The sequence below is a fragment of the Mus musculus genome, chromosome 14 (assembly GCF_000001635.26).
Source record: "Mus musculus strain C57BL/6J chromosome 14, GRCm38.p6 C57BL/6J".
Taxonomy (NCBI): Eukaryota; Metazoa; Chordata; class Mammalia; order Rodentia; family Muridae; genus Mus; species Mus musculus.
Genome location: NC_000080.6, coordinates 59,157,074 through 59,179,016, shown reverse-complemented (window position 1 = coordinate 59,179,016; position 21,943 = coordinate 59,157,074). Strand labels below are relative to the sequence as shown.

Below are 21,943 nucleotides of genomic sequence, written 5' to 3'. Positions count from 1 at the left end.
TAGCCCATGTGTCTGACCACTCGCCATCAATGCAATGAAAGCCATATCCAATGGCAGAGACTCATGTGACAGCCCTAATGCTCAGTGCCATTTGCCATGGCCACTCTTACACCATGAGCCCATTTCTCTGGGGGGTGAGCCTGGGTTGCTGGAGCAGAGGGAGGGTGTGTACACTTCACAATGGGCATTCTGTCATGGAATGAGGTGTGAGCTGACCTGTGACATAACTGCCACATCAGGTCTGGCCAAGTTCAGTCAGTAACTGTCATTAGTAAAGTAAGGGCTCTGGGCTCTTTAGGGTCTGGGAAGATGAGAAGGAGGCAGCCAAGGGCTTTGGGAAGTCTTCGCAACCCGTTTCCTCCCCAGGCTTCCCCACTGTATGTTTTTCCCACCAGTGTTCACCTCATCCCTTCTCAGCAGACCATCTTTCATCCTGCTGTTCAAGTCAACCCTCTTTCTGTTTTCTACCCTACCACATTCCCTTCTCTGAGGAACACTTCCTACTTCCCCACTTTCATGATGGCCATGCCCAGCTCCTCCTGTCTATCCAAAATTTCCTCCAACTGCCCTGTTCTCTCTGCATCCCCTTCACATTTGTCTACCCTCATGACTACCTCTCCCAAGAAAGCACCGATGGATAGATACCTCCTTTCTGTTTCGCGTCTGAGGCCTTCAGCCAGCCAGGGTAAGTTTAAAATCCCAAGGAAGAAATCCTTGCAGATGGTTCACTGCTCTCATGGTTTCTGCATTGACCTTGTCTCTGATTCTAGCTCTAACTCAGGAATACAGTTAAAAACACTAAATTGGAGGAGAGAGAGAGAGAGAGAGAGAGAGAGAGAGAGAGAGAGAGAGAGAGAGAGAGAGAGAGAGAGAGAGAAGAGGAGAGGAGAGGAGAGGAGAGGAGAGGAGAGGAGAGGAGAGGAGAGGAGAGGAGAGGAGAGGAGAGGAGAGGAGAGGAGAGGAGAGGAGAGGAGAGGAGAGGGAGAGACAGACAGAGACAGAGACAGAACCTGTAGGGTAAAAACCAACTAGAAACAAAAACAATAAGGTGCATTTTTTAAAAAGGAAAAGCCCTGACATGACATGAGGAGACAAGGAACCACCAAAGATGCCTTTGAATTCATTTTATGTTGACCATCTACTGCTGGGCATCTGGCCTACCCTTAAATGTAGTTTGCTTCTCCAGGGAGACCCTTGAAGGAAATTAATTTTTTTTCAAGTGGTTATCAACTGGAGAATGCTACTAGGTTGAAGGTAGGGGCACGTGTCCACTTCTTTTCTCTAGAGCCCCATCACCTGCAGACTAGGATAGGCTTGTGAATGCTGCCTCAGTCTCTATGAGTTCATATGTACATGTATCATGTTGATTTAGAAGGACGAGGTTTTTTTTTTTTTTTTCTTTTTCCCCTCCTCCTCTGATTCTTATGCTCTTTTTGCTCAGACTCCCGAAAGAGTATTTGGTGAAGACATTCCACTCAGGGTCGAGTATTCTGGGAAAATGTGTGTTCTCCCTCTCTGTATAATGTCTGGCTGTGGGTCTCTGTGTTTGTTCCAATATGCTGCAGGAGGAAGCATCTCTGATGATGGCTGAGCAAGACACTGATCTATAAGTATAGCAGAATGTCATTAGAAGTCATTTTATTACTATGCTTGCTTCCTTCCTTCCTTTCTCTCTCTCTCTTTCTTTCTTTCTTTTTTTAACTTTTTAACAAACAGTAGTGTTTGACGTCTCCCTGTGTTTCTAGACCATCTACTCTCAAGTTCTTGGTGTCCCCCAAGCAGTGTCAGATATGGGTTCAATCTCATGGAGCGGACCTTCAATCAAATCAGATACTAGTTGGCTACTCCCACAAACTATGTGCCACCATTGCATCAGAATATCTTGAAGGCAGGACACCACTGCAGATCAAATAGTTTGTGGCTGGGTTGGTGTTTATGTTTCTCCTTTGGGAGTATGAAGAGTACTTAACTGTACCAAAGACTAAGTAGCACCAGCTTGATTTCTCCATGTTCAATGAGTTGTATAGTGTTGTCTTCAGCAATGGGGACTTGGTGTCAATTTATGGAGAGCAACCTATAACCTTGGAAATAGACTGGGTTTTTTTGGGGGGGGGGGATGGAAGAGTTCCTATGGGATCCCTCTGGCCAACAACTTAATTAGATGTAATCCAGTCCTGGGACTGGAAACTTCATTTGGTAACAAGAGACAGTCAACTGAGGTTCTATATCTCCCATTATTTGGCAATTTCATTTAGATCTCCTTTATATCTGTATATATTTTAGGGAGCTTCTACTGTTTTAGGTTTCCATACTATCTTTCAAATCACCCTTGTTCCTCCCCATATTTCCCCTCTCCTCTCATTCTTTGCTCTCCCTTTCTACTTGAATTAGTTGGTCCAGACTCCCCATTTCTATCCATAACTATCTAATCTATTTCCCTGTCCTAGGGATAGCTCCCTGTTCCCACTAGTCCCTTACTATATACCTAATATCTGTGACTCTACATTGACTTAACAACTAATAGCCACATATAAGTGAAAACCTAACATATTTTTCTTTCTGGTTCTGGGTTCCTCATTTAGATTTTTTTTTCTAGTTCTATCCATTTACCTGTGGATTTTATGATTCCATTTTTTTAAATGGCTGAGTAATACTTCATTATGTAAATGTACCATATTTCCTTCATCCATTCTTCTGTTGAAGGACATTTAGGATGATTCCAATTTCTGGCTATTATAAAGCATCAGTGAACATTGTTAAGGAAGTGTCTCTGTGGTAGGATGAAGTGACTTCTGGGTATATGCCCAAAAATAGTATAGTTGTGTCATGAGGTATATAGAGTCCCTTCATTTGAAGAACTGCCACACTGATTTCCATAGTGTCTGTAAAAATCTGCATTCCCATCAGCAATGGATGAGAGTTTCTTTTACTCCACATCCTTGCCAGTATGAGTTATTACTTGTTTTATTGATGTTAACCATTCTTACATGTGTAAGATAAAATACCAGTGTAGTTTAGATTTGCACTTCCCTGATGGTTAAGGATGCCTAACATTTAAGCGTTTCTCACTCATTTGAGTTTCCCTTATCAAGAATTCTCCATGTAGGGTTGGAGAGATGGCTCAGTGGTTAAGAGCACCGACCACTCTTCTGAAGGTCCTGAGTTCAAATCCAAGCAACCACATGGTGGCTCAGACCATCCATAATGAGATCTGACACCCTCTTCTGGTGCATTTGAAGACAGCTACAGTGTACTTATGTATAATAATAAATAAATCTTAAAAAAAATTCTTCATGTAGATCTAGATCCCATTTTAAAACTGGGTTATTCGTTTTCTCGATGTCTAGTTTTTTTAGTTTTTTATATATTTTGAGTATTGGCCAAATATATTGGATGTGTAGTTGAAGTCTTTTCCCATTCTGTTGGCTGCTGCTTTGTCTGAAATGATGGTGTTTTTAAAAAATTTTTTTATTAGGTATTTTCCTCATTTACATTTCCAATGCTATCCCAAAAGTCCCCCATACCCTCTCCCCCACTTCCCTACCCACCCACTCCCACTTCTTGGCCCTGGCGTTCCCCTGAACTGAGGCATATAAAGTTTGCACGACCAATGGGCCTCTCTTTCCACTGATGGTGGGCTAGGCCATCTTCTGATACATATGCAGCTAGAGACAGGAGCTCCAGGGGGTACTAGTTAGTTCATATTGTTGTTCTACCTATGGGGTTGCAGATCCCTTTAGCTCCTTAGATACTTTCTCTAGCTCCTCCATTGGGGGCCCTGTGATCCATCCAATAGCTGACTGTGAGCATCCACTTCTGTGTTTGCTAGGCCCCAGCATAGTTTCACAATAGATAGCTATATCAGGGTCCTTTCAGCAAAATCTTGCTAGTGTATGCAATGGTGTCTGTGTTTGGCGGCTGATTATGGGATGGATCCCCGGATATGGTAATCTCTAGATGGTCCAACATTTTGTCTCAGCTCTAAACTTTTTCTCTGTAACTCCTTCCATGGGTGTTTTGTTCCCAATTCTAAGAAGGGGCAAAGTGTCCACACTTTGGTCTTCGTTCTTCTTGAGTTTCATGCGCTTTGTATCTTGTATCTTGAGTATTCTAAGTTTCTGGGCTAATATCCACTTATCAGTGAGTACATATCATGTGAGTTCTTTTGTGATTGGGTTATCTCACTCAGGATGATGCTCTCCAGGTCAATCCATTTGCCTAGGAGTTTCATAAATTCATTCTTTTTAATAGCTGAATAGTACTCAATTGTGTAAATGTACCACATTTTCTGTATCCATTCCTCTGTTGAGGGGCATCTGGGTTCTTTCCAGCTTCTGGCTATTATACATAAGGCTGCTATGAACATAGTGGAGCATGTGTCTTTCTTACCAGTTGGAACATCTTCTGGATATATGCCCAGGAGAGAGGTATTGCTGGATCCTCTGGTAGTACTATGTCCAATTTTCTGTGAAACCACCAGACTGATTTCCAGAGTTGTTGTACCAGCTTGCAATCACACCAGCAATGGAGGAGTGTTCCTCTTTCTCCACATCCTCGCCAGCATCTGCTGTCACCTGAATTTTTGATCTTATCCATTCTGACTGGTGTGAGATGGAATCTCAGGGCTGTTTTGTTTTGCATTTCCCTGATGATTAAGGATGCTGAATATTTTTTCAGGTGCTTCTCAGCCATTCAGTATTCCTCAGGTGAGAATTCTTTGTTTAGCTCTGAGCCCCATTTTTTAATGGGGTCATCTGATTTTCTGGATTCCACCTTCTTTAGTTCTTTATATATATTAGATATTAGTTCCCTATCTGATTTAGGATAGGTAAAGATCCTTTCCCAGTCTGTTGGTGGCCCTTTTGTCTTATTGATGGTGTCCTTTGCCTTACAGAAGCTTTGCAATTTTATGAGGTCCCATTTGTCAATTCTCGATCTTATAGCACAAGCCATTGATGTTCTATTCAGGAATTTCCCCCTGTGCCCATATCTTTGAGGCATTTCCCCACTTTCTCCTCTATAAGTTTCACTGTCTCTGGTTTTATGTGGAGTTCCTTGATCCACTTAGATTTGACCTTAGTACAAGGAGATAGGAATGGATCAATTCGAATTCTTCTACATGTTAACTGCCAGTTTTGCCAGCACCATTTGTTGAAAATGCTGTCTTTTTTCCACTGGATGGTTTTAGCTCCCTTGTCAAAGATCAAGTGACCATAGGTGTGTGGGTTCATTTCTGGGTCTTCAATTCTATTCCATTGGTCTACTTGTCTGTCACTATACCAGTACCATGCAGTTTTTATCACAACTGCTCTGTAGTACAGCTTTAGGTCAGGCATGGTGATTCCACAATTACTCTGATACCTAAACCACAGAAAGATCCAACAAAGATAGAGAACTTCAGACCAATTTATCTTATGAATATCGATGCAAAAATACTCAATAAAATTCTCGCTAACTGAATCCAAGAACACATTAAAACAATCATCCATCCTGACTAAGTAGGTTTTATTCCAGGGAAGCAGGGATGGTTTGGGAATATATGGAAATCCATCAACATAATCCATTATATAAACAAACTCAAAGATAAAAACCACATGATCATCTGGTTAGATTCGGAGAAAGCATTTGACAAAATCCAACACCCATTCATGATAAAAGTCTTGTAAGGATCAGGAATTCAAGGCCCATACCTAAATATGATAAAGGCAATCTACAGCAAACCAGTAGCCAACATCATAGTAAATGGAGAGAAGCTGGAAGCAATCCCACTAAAATCAGGGACTAGACAAGGCTGCCTACTTTCTCCCTACCTATTCAACATTGTACTTGATGTCCTAGCCAGAGCAATTCAACAACAAAAGGAGATCAAGGGGATACAACTTGGAAAGGAAGAAGGCAAAATATCACTTTTTGCAGATGATATGATAGTATATATACGTGACCCTAAAAATTCCACCAGAGAACTCCTAAACCTGATAACTTCAGTGAAGTAGCTGGATATAAAATTAGCTCAAAGAAATCAATGGCCTTTCTCTACACAATGAATAAATGGGCTGAGAAAGAAATTAGGGATACAACACCTTTCTCAATAGTCACAAATAATATAAAATACCTTAGTGTGACTCTAACTAAGGAAGTGAAAGACCTGTGTGAAAAGAACTTCAAGTCTCTGAAGAAAGAAATTAAAGATCTCAGAAGGTGGAAAGATCTCCCATGCTCATGGATGGGCAGGATCAATATAGTAAAAATGGCTATCTTGCCAAGAGCAATCTACAGATTCAATGCAATCCCCATCAAAATTCCAACTCAATTTTCAACGAATTAGAAAGGGAAATCTGCAAATTCATCAGGAATAACAAAAAACCTAGGATAGCAACAACTCTTCTCAAGGATAAAAGAACCTCTGATGGTGTTTTTTCTATGCAAAAGTTTTTCAGTTTAATGAGATCCCATTTATAATTGTTGATCTTAGTGCCTGTGCTAAGAGTGTTCAGATAGCTGTCTCCTGTACCAATGAGTTCAAGGCTACACTCAGGTTCATGTGTATTTAGATTTATATTGAGGGTTTTGATCTATTTGGCCTTCAGTTTTGTGCAGGCTGGTAAGTATGAATCAATTTTGATTCTTCTATATGCATGCAACGATTCAGTTTGATCAGAATCGTTTGTTGAAGATGCTGTCCTTTTTTTCTAGTGTATTTTTCTAACTTCTTCATAAAAAGAAATCACATGTCCATAGGCGTGTGGATTTGGGTTTTCAATTCAATTTTATTTACTAATGAGTCTCTTTTTGTGCCAATACCATTTTGTTTTTATTACATTTGCTCTATCGTACAACTTTATATCGGGGATGGTGATACCTCTAGCAGTTTTTTTTTTTTTTTTATTATTCAGGATTGTTTTAACTATCTTGGTTTTCTGTTCCACATGAAGCTGAAAATTGTTCTTTGAAGGTATGTGAATAATTGTGTTGGAATTTTGATAGAGATTTCCTTGGATGTGCAGATTGCTTTTGGTAGGACAGATATTTTTACTACGTTAATCCTAGAAATCCATGAACATAGGGCATCTTTTAGTCTTCTAATAATGCCTTCAATTTATTTCCTCAATATCTTAATTTTTTAAAATCATATAAATCTTTCACTAGCTTGGTTACAGTCACCCCAACATTTTTTTGTATTTTTTGTGGCCTCTTCAATGTCTTAAAGTTTTTCTTGTGTAAGTCTTTCCCTATCCTAGTTAGAGACCCCAAAATATTATGTATTTTTTGTGGTTATTGTGAAAGGTATTAGTTTCCCAGACTTTTTTTTCAGCCCATTTATCATCTGTATATAGGATGACTACTGATTTTTTTGAGTTAATTTTGTATCCTGATACTTCATTAAAGTGCTTATCAGCTGTAAAAGTGTCTTCATATATTTTAGGGTCATTTATGCAGACTATCATATCATCTTCAAATAAAGATACTTTTACTTCTTCCGTTCCAATTTGTATCCTCTTGATCTCCTTCAGCTATCTTACTGCTGTAGTTAAGACTTTAAGTACTGTATTGAATAGGTACAGGGAGAGTAGAGAACCTCGTCTTGTTCTTGATTTTAGTGGAATTGCTTTGAGTTGATGTTGGCTATGGATCAGCTGTCAACCCCCTTTTCTTTGTTGAAGTATGTCCTTTAAATCTCTAATCTCTTCAGGACTTTTATTATGAAGAGATGTTGGATCTTTTTTTTTTTCTTTCCATTTTTTATTAGGTATTTAGCTCATTTACATTTCCAATGCTATACCAAAAGTCCCCCATACCCACCCACCCCCACTCCCCTACCCGCCCACTCCCCCTTTTTGGCCCTGGCGTTCCCCTGTTCTGGGGCATATAAAGTTTGTGTGTCCAATGGGCCTCTCTTTCCAGTGATGGCCGACTAGGCCATCTTTTGATACATATGCAGCTAGAGTCAAGAGCTCCGGGGTACTGGTTAGTTCATAATGTTGATCCACCTATAGGGTTGCAGATCCCTTTAGCTCCTTGGGTACTTTCTCTAGCTCTTCCATTGGGAGCCCTGTGATCCATCCATTAGCTGACTGTGAGCATCCACTTCTGTGTTTGCTAGGCCCCGGCATACTCACAAGAGACAGCTACATCTGGGTCCTTTCTATAAAATCTTGCTAGTGTATGCAATGGTGTCAGCGTTTGGATGCTGATTATGGGGTGGATCCCTGGATAAGGCAGTCTCTACATGGTCCATCCTTTCATCTCAGCTCCAAACTTTGTCTCTGTAACTCCTTCCAAGGGTGTTTTGTTCCCATTTCTAAGGAGGGGCATAGTGTCCACACTTCAGTCTTCATTTTTCTTGAGTTTCATGTGTTTAGGAAATTGTATCTTATATCTTGGGTATCCTAGGTTTTGGGCTAATATCCCCTTATCAGTGAGTACATATTGTGTGAGTTCCTTTGTGAATGTGTTACCTCACTCAGGATGATGCCCTCCAGGTCCATCCATTTGGCTAGGAATTTCATAAATTCATTCTTTTTAATAGCTGAGTAGTACTCCATTGTGTAGATGTACCACATTTTCTGTATCCATTCCTCTGTTGAGGGGCATCTGGGTTCTTTCCAGCTTCTGGCTATTATAAATAAGGCTGCTATGAACATAGTGGAGCATGTGTCCTTCTTACCAGTTGGGGCATCTTCTGGATATATGCCCAGGAGAGGTATTGCTGGATCCTCCGGTAGTACTATGTCCAATTTTCTGAGGAACCGCCAGACGGATTTCCAGAGTGGTTGTACAAGCCTGCAATCCCACCAACAATGCAGGAGTGTTCCTCTTTCTCCACATCCTCGCCAGCATCTGCTGTCACCTGAATTTTTGATCTTAGCCATTCTGACTGGTGTGAGGTGGAATCTCAGGGTTGTTTTGATTTGCATTTCCCTGATGATTAAGGATGTTGAACATTTTTTCAGGTGCTTCTCTGCCATTCGGTATTCCTCAGGTGAGAATTCTTTGTTCAGTTCTGAGCCCCATTTTTTAATGGGGTTATTTGATTTTCTGAAGTCCACCTTCTTGAGTTCTTTATATATGTTGGATATTAGTCCCCTATCTGATTTAGGATAGGTAAAGATCCTTTCCCAATCTGTTGGTGGTCTCTTTGTCTTATTGACGGTGTCTTTTGCCTTGCAGAAACTTTGGAGTTTCATTAGGTCCCATTTGTCAATTCTCGATCTTACAGCACAAGCCATTGCTGTTCTGTTCAGGAATTTTTCCCCTGTGCCCATATCTTCAAGGCTTTTCCCCACTTTCTCCTCTATAAGTTTCACTGTCTCTGGTTTTATGTGAAGTTCTTTGATCCATTTAGATTTGACCTTAGTACAAGGAGATAAGTATGGATCGATTCGCATTCTTCTACATGATAACAACCAGTTTTGCCAGCACCAATTGTTGAAAATGCTGTCTTTCTTCCACTGGATGGTTTTAGCTCCCTTGTCGAAGATCAAGTGACCATAGGTGTGTGGGTTCATTTCTGGGTCTTCAATTCTATTCCATTGGTCTACTTGTCTGTCTCTATACCAGTACCATGCAGTTTTTACCACAATTGCTCTGTAGTAAAGCTTTAGGTCAGGCATGGTGATTCCACCAGAGGTTCTTTTATCCTTGAGAAGAGTTTTTGCTATCCTAGGTTTTTTGTTATTCCAGATGAATTTGCAAATTGCTCCTTCTAATTCGTTGAAGAATTGAGTTGGAATTTTGATGGGGATTGCATTGAATCTGTAGATTGCTTTTGGCAAGATAGCCATTTTTACAATGTTGATCCTGCCAATCCATGAGCATGGGAGATCTTTCCATCTTCTGAGATCTTCTTTAATTTCTTTCTTCAGAGACTTGAAGTTTTTATCATACAGATCTTTCATTTCCTTAGTTAGAGTCACTCTGAGATATTTTATATTATTTGTGACTATTGAGAAGGGTGTTGTTTCCGTAATTTCTTTCTCAGCCCGTTTATTCTTTGTGTAGAGAAAGGCCATTGACTTGTTTGAGTTAATTTTATATCCAGCTACTTCACCGAAGCTGTTTATCAGGTTTAGGAGTTCTCTGGTGGAATTTTTAGGGTCACTTATATATACTATCATATCATCTGCAAAAAGTGATATTTTGACTTCCTCCTTTCCAATTTGTATCCCCTTGATCTCCTTTTGTTGTCGAATTGCTCTGGCTAATACTTCAAGTACTATGTTGAAAAGGTAGGGAGAAAGTGGGCAGCCTTGTCTAGTCCCTGATTTTAGTGGGATTGCTTCCAGCTTCTCTCCATTTACTTTGATGTTGGCTCCTGGTTTGCTGTAGATTGCTTTTATCATGTTTAGGTATGGGCCTTGAATTCCTGATCTTTCCAGAACTTTTATCATGAATGGGTGTTGGATCTTGTCAAATGCTTTTTCTGCATCTAACGAGATGATCATGTGGTTTTTGTCTTTGAGTTTGTTTATATAGTGGATTACATTGATGGATTTTCGTATATTAAACCATCCCTGCATCCCTGGAATAAAACCTACTTGGTCAGGATGGATGATTGCTTTAATGTGTTCTTGGATTCGGTTAGCGAGAATTCTATTGAGTATTTTTGCATCGATATTCATAAGATAAATTGGTCTGAAGTTCTCTATCTTTGTTGGATCTTTCTGTGGTTTAGGTATCAGAGTAATAGTGGCTTCATAAAATGAGTTGGGTAGAGTACTTTCTACTTCTATCTTGTGAAAAAGTTTGTGCAGAACTGGAATTAGATCTTCTTTGAAGGTCTGATAGAACTCTGCACTAAACCCGTCTGGTCCTGGGCTTTTTTTGGCTGGGAGACTATTTATAACTGCTTATATTTCTTTAGGGGATATGGGACTGTTTAGAAGGTCAACTTGATCCTGATTCAACTTTGGTACCTGGTATCTGTCCAGAAATTTGTCCATTTTGTCCAGGTTTTCCAGTTTTGTTGAGTATAGCCTTTTGTAGAAGGATCTGATGGTGTTTTGGATTTCTTCAGGATCTGTTGTTATGTCTCCCTTTTCAGTTCTGATTTTGTTAATTAGGATTTTGTCTCTGTGCCCTCTAGTGAGTCTAGCTAAGGGTTTATCTATCTTGTTGATTTTCTCAAAGAACCAACTCCTCGTTTGGTTAATTCTTTGAATAGTTCTTCTTGTTTCCACTTGGTTGATTTCACCCCTGAGTTTGATTATTTCCTGCCGTCTACTCCTCTTGGGTGAATTTGCTTCCTTTTTTTCTAGAGCTTTTAGATGTGTTGTCAAGCTGCTAGTATGTGCTCTCTCCCGTTTCTTCATGGAGGCACTCAGAGCTATGAGTTTCCCTCTTAGAAATGCTTTCATTGTGTCCCAAAGGTTTGGGTACGTTGTGGCTTCATTTTCATTAAACTCTAAAAAGTCTTTAATTTCTTTCTTTATTCCTTCCTTGACCAAGGTATCATTGAGAAGAGTGTTGTTCAGTTTCCACGTGAGTGTTGGCTTTCTGTCATTTTTTTTGTTATTGAAGATCAGCCTTAGTGCTTGGTGATCTGATAGGATACATGGGACAGTTTCAATATTTTTGAATCTGTTGAGGCCTGTTTTGTGACCTATTATGTGGTCAATTTTGGAGAAGGTACCATGAGGTGCTGAGAAGAAGGTATATCCTTTTGTTTTAGGATAAAATGTTCTGTAGATATCTGTCAGATCCATTTGTTTCATCACTTCTGTTAGTTTCAGTGTGTCCCTATTTAGTTTCTGTTTCCATGATCTGTCCATTGGTGAAAGTGGTGTGTTGAAGTCTCCCACTATTATTGTGTGAGGTGCAATGTGTGCTTTGAGCTTTACTAAAGTTTCTTTAATGAATGTGGCTGCCCTTGTATTTGGAGCATAGATATTCAGAATTGAGAGTTCCTCTTGGAGGATTTTACCTTTGATGAGAACGAAGTGCCCCTCCTTGTCTTTTTTGATGACTTTGGGTTGGAAGACAATCTTATCAGATATTAGGATGGCTACTCCAGCTTGTTTCTTCATACCATTTGCTTGGAAAATTGTTTTCCAGCCTTTTATTCTGAGGTAGTGTCTATCTTTTTCTCTGAGATGTGTCTCCTGTAAACAGCAAAATGTTGGGTCTTGTTTGTGTAGCCAGTTTGTTAGTCTATGTCTTTTTATTGGGGAGTTGAGACCATTGATGTTAAGAGATATTAAGGAAAAGTAATTGTTGCTTTCTGTTATTTTTGTTGTTAAAGTTGGCATTCTGTTCTTGTGGCTGTCTTCTTTTAGGTTTGTTGAGGGATTACCTTCTTGTTTTTTCTAGGGCATTGTTCCTGTTCTTGTATTGGTTTTTTTCTGTTATTAACCTTTGAAGGGCTGGATTCGTGGAGAGATAATGTGTGAATTTGGTTTTGTCGTGGAATACTTTGGTTTCTCCATCTATGGTAATTGAGAGTTTGGCTGGGTATAGTAGCCTGGGCTGGAATTTGTGTTCTCTTAGTGTCTGTATAACATCTGTCCAGGCTCTTCTGGTTTTCATAGTCTCTGGTGAAAAATCTGGTGTAATTCTGATATGCTTGCTTTTGTATGTTACTTGACCTTTTTCCCTTACTGCTTTTAGTATTCTATCTTTATTTAGTGCATTTGTTGTTCTGATTATTATGTGTCGGGAGGAATTTCTTTTCTGGTCCAGTCTATTTGGAGTTCTGTAGGCTGCTTGTATGTTCATAGGTATCTCTTTCTTTATATTTGGGAAGTTTTCTTCAATAATTTTGTTGAAGATGTTTGCTGGTCCTTTGAGTTGAAAATCTTCATTCTCATCCACTCCTATTATCCGTAGGTTTGGTCTTCTCATTGTGTCCTGGATTTCCTAGATATTTTGAGTTAGGATCTTTTTGCATTTTCCATTTTCTTTGATTGTTGTGCCGATGTTCTCTATGGAATCATCTGCACCTGAGATTCTCTCTTCCATCTCTTGTATTCTGTTGCTGATGCTCAAATCTATGGTTCCAGATTTCTTTCCTAGGGTTTCTATCTCCAGTGTTGCCTCACTTTGTGTTTTCTTTATTGTTTCTACTTCCCTTTTTAGGTCTAGTATGGTTTTGTTCATTTCCATCACCTGTTTGTATGTTTTTTCCTCTTTTTCTGTAAGGACTTCTACCTGTTTGATTCTGTTTTCCTGTTTTTCTTTAAGGACTTGTAACTCTTTAGCAGTGTTCTCCTGTATTTCTTTAAGTGATTTATTAAAGTCCTTCTTGATGTCCTCTACCATCATCATGAGATATGCTTTTAAATCTAGGTCTAGGTTTTCGGGTGTGTTGGGGTGCCCTGGACTGGGCGAAGTGGGAGTGCTGGGTTCTGATGATGGTGAGTGGTCTTGGTTCCTATTAGTAGGATTCCTACGTTTACCTTTCGCCATCTGGTAATCTCTGGAGTTAGTAGTTATAGTTGACTCTGTTTAGAGATTGTTCTTCTGGTGATTCTGTTACCGTCTATCAGCAGACCTGGGAGACAGATTCTCTCCTCTGAGTTTCAGTGCTCAGAGCACTCTCTGCTGGCAAGCTCTCTTACAGGGAAGGTGCGCAGATATCTTGTTTTTGGACCTCCTCCTGGTCGAAGAAGAAGGCCCAAAACAGGGCCTCTCTCAGAAGCTGTGTTGCTTTGGCAGTTCCCAGAAGCTGTCAGCTTCTGTGGTGCAGACTCTCACCTGTGCAGACTAAATTCCTAAGTTCCAGGGAGTCCTGGAACCAAGATGGCGACCGCTGCTCCTGAGGCTGAGGCCGCCTCCCGAGCCAGGCGGACACCTGTCCTCTGGTCCGGACGGTGGCCGGCTGTCTGCAGCCTGCAAAGGGTACTGCCTCAGCGGCTCTGTGCTTCTGCCTGTCCCAGAAGCTGTCCGGTTCTCTGGCGCACCCTCTAACCTGTTCAGACTAATTTCCTAAGTTCCGCTGAGCTCCGGAACCAAGATGGCGACCGCTGCTGCTGAGGCTGAGGCCGCCTCCCAAGCCAGGCGGACACCTGTCCTCTGGTCCGGATGGTGGCCGGCTGTCTGCGGTCCGCCAAGGGTGCTGCCTCAGCGGCTCTGTGCTTCCGCCCGTCCCAGAAGCTGTCCGGTTCTCTGGCGCACCCTCTAACCTGTTCAGACTAATTTCCTAGGTCCCGCGGAGTCCCGGAACCCAGATGGCGACCGCTGCTGCTGAGGCTGAGGCCGCCTCCCAAGCCAGGCGGACACCTGTCCTCAGATGTTGGATCTTGTGAAAAGCTTTTTCTGCATCTAATGAGATGACAGTGAGATTTTTGATGTTCGGTGAATTTATATGATGGATTACCTTTATCAACTCATACATGTTGAAACCACCCCTGCATGCCTGGGCTCACACCTATTTGATCATGATGGATGATCTTTTTGATGTGTTCTTGGATTCAGTTTGCAAGGTTTTGTTTGTTTGTTTTTGAGTATCTTTATATCTATGTTCATAAAAGGAATTGGTCTGTAATTTATTTGTTGGGTCTTTAGATAGTTTGGTTATGAGTGTAACTGTAGCCTTATAAAAAATTGGGCAGTGTTTCATCTGTTTATATCTCATGGCCTTTCTGGCTTTTAGAGTCTCCATTGAGAAGTAGGTATAATTTGAGGAGTATTGGCATTCACTCGTTTTTGAAAGTATGGCAGAATTCTGTGCTAAAACCATCTGACACCCCTATTTTTGTAATTAATCAATTTGTATGTATGTATGTATGTATGTATGTATGTATGCATGCATTTATTTATTCATTCATTCATTGGAAGACTACTAGTAGATTTGTTTAAGTTGCCTATCTTATCTTGAGTTGATTTTGGTAAGTGGTATGTATGCATTTCTTTTTGATTCTCCAACTTGGTGGATTACAGGTTTTTAAAGCATGTCCTCGTGGTTCTCTAGATTCCCTTCATGTCTGTAGTGCCCCTCTCTGAGTTATAATTTTGTTAACTTGGATATTATCCTTTTAGTTAATTTGGATGAGAGTTTATCATTCTTTTTTTCTTAAAGAACTAACACCATTTCATGAAATCTTTTGTTGTTTGTTTCTTTTTTATTTATTTCAGCCCTGAATTCATTTCTTAATCTACTCTTTTTCAGCATGATTTCTTCTTTCTGTTTTTATGCTGTTTATGTTTATGTTACTAGTATGAGATCTCTTCTTTTTTTTTAAATTTAGACACTTAGTGCTATGAACATGCCTCTTAGAACTGTTTTCACTGTGTCTCATAGGTTTGGATATGTGAGTATTCATTTTCGTTCACTTATACAAAGGTCTTTAATTTTGGACCTGACCTAGTTTTTCATTCAGTAGTGAGTTTTTCAATTTCCATGAGTTTGAAAGCTTTATGTTATTTTTGTTGATGTTTATATCCAGTTTTAATTCATGGTGGTCTGATAGATGCAGAAAGTTATTTCAATTTTCTTTTATATGTTGAGAATTATTTTGTGTCTGAGCATTTGGTTAAAATGTTCTGTAAATATGTTATGCTCATTTGATTTGTAATGTTATTTAGTGCTAGCATTTTTTGTTTGTTTGTTTAGTTTTTGTTTGGATGACCTGTCTGTTGGTGAGAGTTAGGTACTGAAGTCTCCCACTCTCAGTATATGAATGTCAATATGTGACTTTAGCTGGAGTAGTGTTTCTTCTACAAACATGGATACCCTTGTGTTTGCTGCATAGATATTAAGGATTGAAATGTCCTCCTGATGACGTTTTCCTTCGAATATCTTCTGATTAGTTTTGTTTTGAATTTTATTTTATTAGATAAAAATGTCTATGCCACATTTCTTCTTAGGTCTATTTGTTTGGAATATCTTTTGCTATCCTATTATCCTGAGGTGATGTCTATTCTTGATGTTAAGATGGATTTCTTGGATGCAGCAGAAGGAGGAATCCTGATTTTGCATTCATTCAGTCAGTGTCTTTTAATTGGGGAATTGAGATCATTGATGCTGAGAGATATCAACAATCAGCGTTGTTAGTTCCTGTTATTCTGTTGTTGTGTAGCAAGTGTTTTGATTTGCCAATATTGGGTTATTTATTACTTGTGTCTTCTTGGATGTGGTTAAACTCTTTAGGTTGTAATTTTCCTTCTAGCACCTTCTGTTAGGCTGGCTTTGTTGAGAGATATTGCTTAAACTTTGTTTTATCATGGAATGTCTTAATTTTCCTATCTCTAGTGACTGAAAATTTTACTAGGTATAGTAGTCTGGTCTGACATCTGTGGTTTCTCAGAATCTCTAGAACATCTTTCCTGGCTCTTATGGCTTTTGCATTCTCAGTTGAGAAGTTAGGTGATATTGAATAGGTCTGTCTTTATGTGTTACTTGGTCTTTTTCTCATACAGCCTTTAATATTTGTTTGTTCTGTACATTCAGTGTTTTCATTATTATGTGTGATGGAACTTTGTCTTGGGGTCCAGTGTTTGGCATTCTGTATGCCTCTTGGACCTTGATGGGCTCCTCCTACTTTAGGGAACTTTCCTTTTCTGGTTTTGTTGAAAATAGTTTCAATACTTTTAACCTGTTACTTATACTTCCTCTATTACTATTATATTTGCTCTTTTCATAGTGTCTAAAACTTCCTGAATGTTTTGTGTCAGGATTTTTTTTTAGATTTAAATTTTTCTTTTCATGAGGTGTGCATTTCTTCTCTCACATCTTCAATGCCTGAGAGTCTATCTTCCATCTTTTGTATTCTGCTGCTAAGTCTTGCCTCTAAGGCTCCTTTTGAGTCCTTAATATTTTTACTTTCAGATTTCCCTCTGTTTAGGTTTTCTTTATTGATTCTATTTCAGTGATCACGTCTTGGATGGGTTCACTCATTTCCCCTCATTATTTATGGTTTCATAGATGTCTTTAAGGCATCAACCTATTTCCCTCTTATCACATCCATGAAACCTATTAAAAAGGCTTTGTCTTATGCTTTGGACATGTTGCAATATTCAGGGTCTGCCATAGTTAGGGCTCCTGGCTCTAGTGGACACATATTGTCCTAGCTGTTTTTGCTTTTTATGTTGGTGTCAGGTTTTGGGAAGATGGTAATTCTAGGTGCTGATATCTGGTCTTGTTGGGTGATTTATTACTTGCTTTCTGTTTCCTCTCTGGTTCTTAGGTCAATGTAGGGTCTGTTCCATGGCAGAAAACTCTCCTGGGGTCCTTATAGATATGGTCACAGTGCTGTACATGAGTGTTGGAAGATATGATCATGAGGCACTGACTCTTCCTAGTTCCTGCTTCAGGAACCCCCCTGACCCTGCCCAGTCCTAACAAGTTGCTTCTGTTCTGTGCCTTGGCCCTGCTATCTGAAGGGAGATACCCAGGCTATCACACGAGCACACGCTAATGTTACAGCTCCACTTCTTTTATTTGACACCTCCCCTGATCACTCTTAGACTCCACATGGGGGCCTCTAGCCTGGTTGCTGAGGTTGATGCATAGGACCAAGAGGCAGGCATTGGTTTTTCAGTTTCTTTCAGTCACAGTGGGACATGAGGTACCTGGGAGATGACTGCCACAGCAGGTCTCTCACATGCAAAGTCCCTCTGTTTTTACTGAAGAGAAAGGTTCAGAGTGTCTTCTGAAAAGATGACAAGATGGCTTCCCAGCATTTTCCTTATGAAACCTAGTTCCCCACTCCCATTCTTTCTGCCTGTGCTTGTTCCTCCTGTGTTACCCCCATCCTGTCAGCTCTAGCCTTCAGCCTGCTCCCCAGCCCAATCTGTCCTTTCTGTTTTCTTTCCTTTCCCCCCTCTGATCCACACTTTCCCCCATTATCCCACCTTATCTCTATTCTGGGCTCTTCTTCTTTTCCAGACTTTTCTCTGAGCACCGTGTTCACCTTGTCCCTTCACTATTGGACCCAACTTCTAGCATTTCAGTTCAATAGTTCCCTACTCTCTTTCCCCAGTGCAAAGCCAGCTGTGCTCTGTCAGTCCTGATGAGCCAATCTTCCTCCATGGAAGGAGCCACCTGCCACACCTGCCGTTCAGCAGTGTCATGGCTGTGCTTCCCAAACAGACTGACCTGGTGTCCATGGGAATAAGGAAGACACAGCCAGCATGCTCCTGGAGCAACACTGTATCCATTTTCCTCATTGGCCTCTTCTCACTATCTGAACATACCTGGAAAATATCCTAGATATATGAGTGGAACCAATGCCCCTAAAGATTTTACAGCTAACAGTCAGGGTAATAACCTAGCTTTTCCCTATGAACTGAGAGACCTAGAACTGGTCATGAATCTCACTCACTGTTTCCTCAGGTACCAGGGAATCTGCAGCCAGAGACTAGAAATCATGAAGTGGTAGGGAGTCAAGCCCTGGTTAAGCTTGCTGCCTTTAAGTAAGTGTTGGCAAGTACAGATGCAATGGAGGTGCTGCCTAAAAAGACAGGGCATGGATCTAGTCTTGCTGGGATGTGAATCAGAACTCAGTTTCCTATTTGGTTCCCTTGGTTTGGATGGGAAGCCATGCCCTGGGTGGCTCAGCATTCTTCTGGAAATTTGAGATCAGAGTCTGCACTTGTTCAAGTTGCCAAGTATCAACTAATTCCATGTACTTGTTTATCATTATGAAACTGGGGACAATGGCCCTTGGTACTTGTACCATACTTCCATAAACTTTCTATTCAGGAGAACTGGATTCAAGCATTAATTTAGCTACAATTTCAGAAATATGTGCATGTGGCCAGATGAGACTTGATTGACCCTATGTGGGCTTCCCTGCCTAGGAGAATTTTACACTCTTCAATATAGGGAAACAGGAGTTCACACTCAATTGGGAAGGTTGCCTCATGTCAACGTGTAACTTTTGATGAATATGTGTCTGTCCTCCTATTTACTTTCTACTGTAGATGAGCAGCATGACTACAACAACCTTTAGTGTTAAGGCCAGGGTTTTAGCAGAGGCTCAGGGGGGTAGACACGGGGGAGGACTGCTGTTTACTGCTCTGCTCCCTGTGCTTTGCTTTCTTAATATTAACGTGGGCTGCCAGGCCAGGAGTGGCATCCCCCAAATTTATCTGGGCCCTCCCATACCAATCATTAATCAAGAAAATTCCCTCCAGGCCTGCTTACAGGCCAATATTATGGAGTTTTTTTTTTTTTTTCTCAACTGAGGCTCCCTCCTCTTGTTTAATCCTAGCTTATGTTAAGTTGGCAAAAACCAGCCAGTGAAATATCCTCTATTCGTTGTACTTGTGGATTCTCTGAGTGTTATGTGAAAATACTGCTTTTTTTTGTTCCGTTCTATGAGACTTCAACAGACACATTATTCCATCAAATATGTCTTAAAATGGAATTCCTACAAAAAGCAGTGTGGTTTCTAAAATCTAGGCAGTCAAGCATAAGGCATCCTTTAGCAGCCTAGAACTCCTCTTGGTTTGGGCTACACATACAATACTTTTCTAATATGCACTTGGCAGTCTGAGAGCTGCACTACGTATGAGCTCTGCCTATGCAGCTGCCTATGCTCTGCTGACAGACAGCACTCTGACGCAGTGGAGATTCTTCTGCCTTCTATTCAAATGGATTCTCAGTACTTCCTGATCCAAAGATAGAAGGACCAATCTGGCCTGAACTGGTTTTAGGTACGCGTATAGTAAGATAAAACTGTGTCCTCTAGTAAATTTTACCATCTCATGTCTATGTATAATTGGGTATACATATGACTAATAATATATTCTGGGAGGGAAATATGTAGTAGAAAAATGATTATATAAATCTATCAATCAAAATAAGAGCCACACTCACTATGCCTCTGAGTAACCAAACACCTCTTTCCCTTGAACCCCATAAATAAATACCTTGGACAGTAACCAGGACTGTATATTCACTCTGTGGCTCTTGGCTCTCTAGTCTGACCTATTCTATAGATTTGCTTTGAATAAAGTTCCACCACTACTTCTGCAAACTGTGTGAGCCTATACTCTAATTGCTTAAAATACCTGGCCTAGACCTGAACCAACAGTAACACCAGGCCCACATTAGGACAAAGTCAGCAGCCACCTCTAACCTCAGAAAATGACTTTTCCCTTGAGTTCTGCATGTAAGCTCCCCTCTGCACCCAGCTTTCTATTGGAGTAAGAGAAGGTAGGAGCCTAGGATTTTTACAGTATATTCTATTATTACACTTTTGAGCTCACATGACAATATCTCCAATTCAGAAACAATATTTAGCAAGAAAAGGACATGACAGAGCATTATTTAAGTCCTAGTCCAAATAATTTAAATCCAGACCTTTCCAGCTCCTGGTAGGCATCTGTCTGATCATACTATTTTTTGTTTTGTTTTTCTTTTCCAGCCAACCAGAGGAACCTGAAATGCTAAGACTACAAGATTCTCAAGTAACTCCAAGACCCAAAGTTACAACACTGTCTACAAAACCTAAAATATGACATCTAGGACAAGATGATTATTAGAGAGGTAGCATACTTACATGTAGCCATCCTGTGTATTGAATATAAACAATGTGGGCACCATTCACAGAAATAAATGTTTCACTTGTAAATAAATCAATGATTATACATTTGCTAATTTCATACAGAACTGATTCCCAAACAAGGGAAATTAATAGGGAGAAGAATGATATATTTTATACTGGCAAAGGGGTTAGTACTCAGTGAGGGAAAGGAATACACACGTGTGATCTGCAGTGTCAGGTTCCTTGAGGGGAAATTACCGTAAAAATGAAAATGGAAAACAGATGAGTATAGACATACATTTTTCTCAGCCTACTTTAATAAGCATTCAACCCCCCCTCTATCCCACCAAAGGAAAAGTTATTAGGATACAGGGGAAGTAGACCTGCTTAGAAATAGTTCTCTGGGGGTGAGTCCAATCTTCGTTGTCAGGATATCAGCAGTTAGTCCAGTAGAAAACACCAAATATGAAGCAGCAGCTACAGTCCAGGCCTCTCAGCAGACACCACATATGAACCAGCAGCTGCAATTCAGTCCTCTTTGAAGACACCACACATGGACCAGCAAGGGAAGTTCAATCCAAAAGAAACCAGAAGGCCTACCAACTGGCACAAGGCCACAGAAATAGTAAGAAGCCACAGGAACCTCACGAGAAGTTCCTTGTGGAGTTTCTCCCTATGTTGTCACCACAAGTGAGTTCAACAATTCAATGTAAGGCAAACTAGTACATGTGTGCTGTTAGCGAAGAATAGCAAGGCAGAGTAAAGCGAACCAATGCTTGAGCTCCTACTGTCTGGTGGTCATATTTATATTCTTTCTAAACATCACATATCCTTTCATATATTTGCTTTAGCAAAACATCATTTGACATAACTGATTTTTCCAAAGAAACCAGAAGTTTCCACTTCAGTTTCCACTGAAGGTGAGTCTATTTTTGTTGGAAATTTCACCTTCCCATCATCAGAAATGGTACAAAGAAGAGAATGAAATCACCAAGGTGATAGCTCTCCTTGATCATTTCCTTCCTGTATCAATAGCAGGTCCTGCATTCGTCTTGAGGTTACAAGATAGACCACAACTGCCACACCCACTCCAGTGGAGTCTGCAAGACAAGTCCAAAAGCTTGGCTGCAGTCCTGAGGCAAAAAAGTTGCACAGAAATGAGTCTCCTGGAGGTCCTTGGCATCCCATAATATGAATGTGGTCCAGATTTGTCCTTGTGATAGTCTGTGGAGGGTTTTGCATGCCTTCTTTCAGTATAGTTTTATTATAGGAGCTCCCAAGGAATGATTTGACAAATAGCCAAGTTAGATTGGACATTGCTTCCTGGCTTCCACCAGTGTCCCAACATCCTAGTTAATCATTGAGCCGACCTTGGGCTTTGAATTTCGTAAGAATGCTACTTGTTCAGATGAAATGCCTCCAGTGTTGATAGATAGTGAAAGAAATCAGGCATTGCAATTTACTGGATAAGAGTTAGAAATCCCAGGGCAAGTTCAACAAAGTAAACTTAGAATTCT

At 40.4% G+C, this 21,943-nt stretch overlaps 1 protein-coding gene across 1 annotated transcript; it reads left to right on the top strand.

The window, feature by feature from the left end:
- The first annotated feature begins 267 nt into the window (after positions 1-267).
- On the top strand, positions 268-20,514 carry Gm5142 (predicted gene 5142). The gene is made up of 2 exons (NM_001004158.2): positions 268-685; positions 20,307-20,514. Exons 1-2 carry the CDS (start codon positions 310-312, stop codon positions 20,330-20,332), a joined length of 402 nt encoding a protein of 133 aa, NP_001004158.1. The 5' UTR covers positions 268-309; the 3' UTR covers positions 20,333-20,514.
- Positions 20,515-21,943: the final 1,429 nt, after the last annotated feature.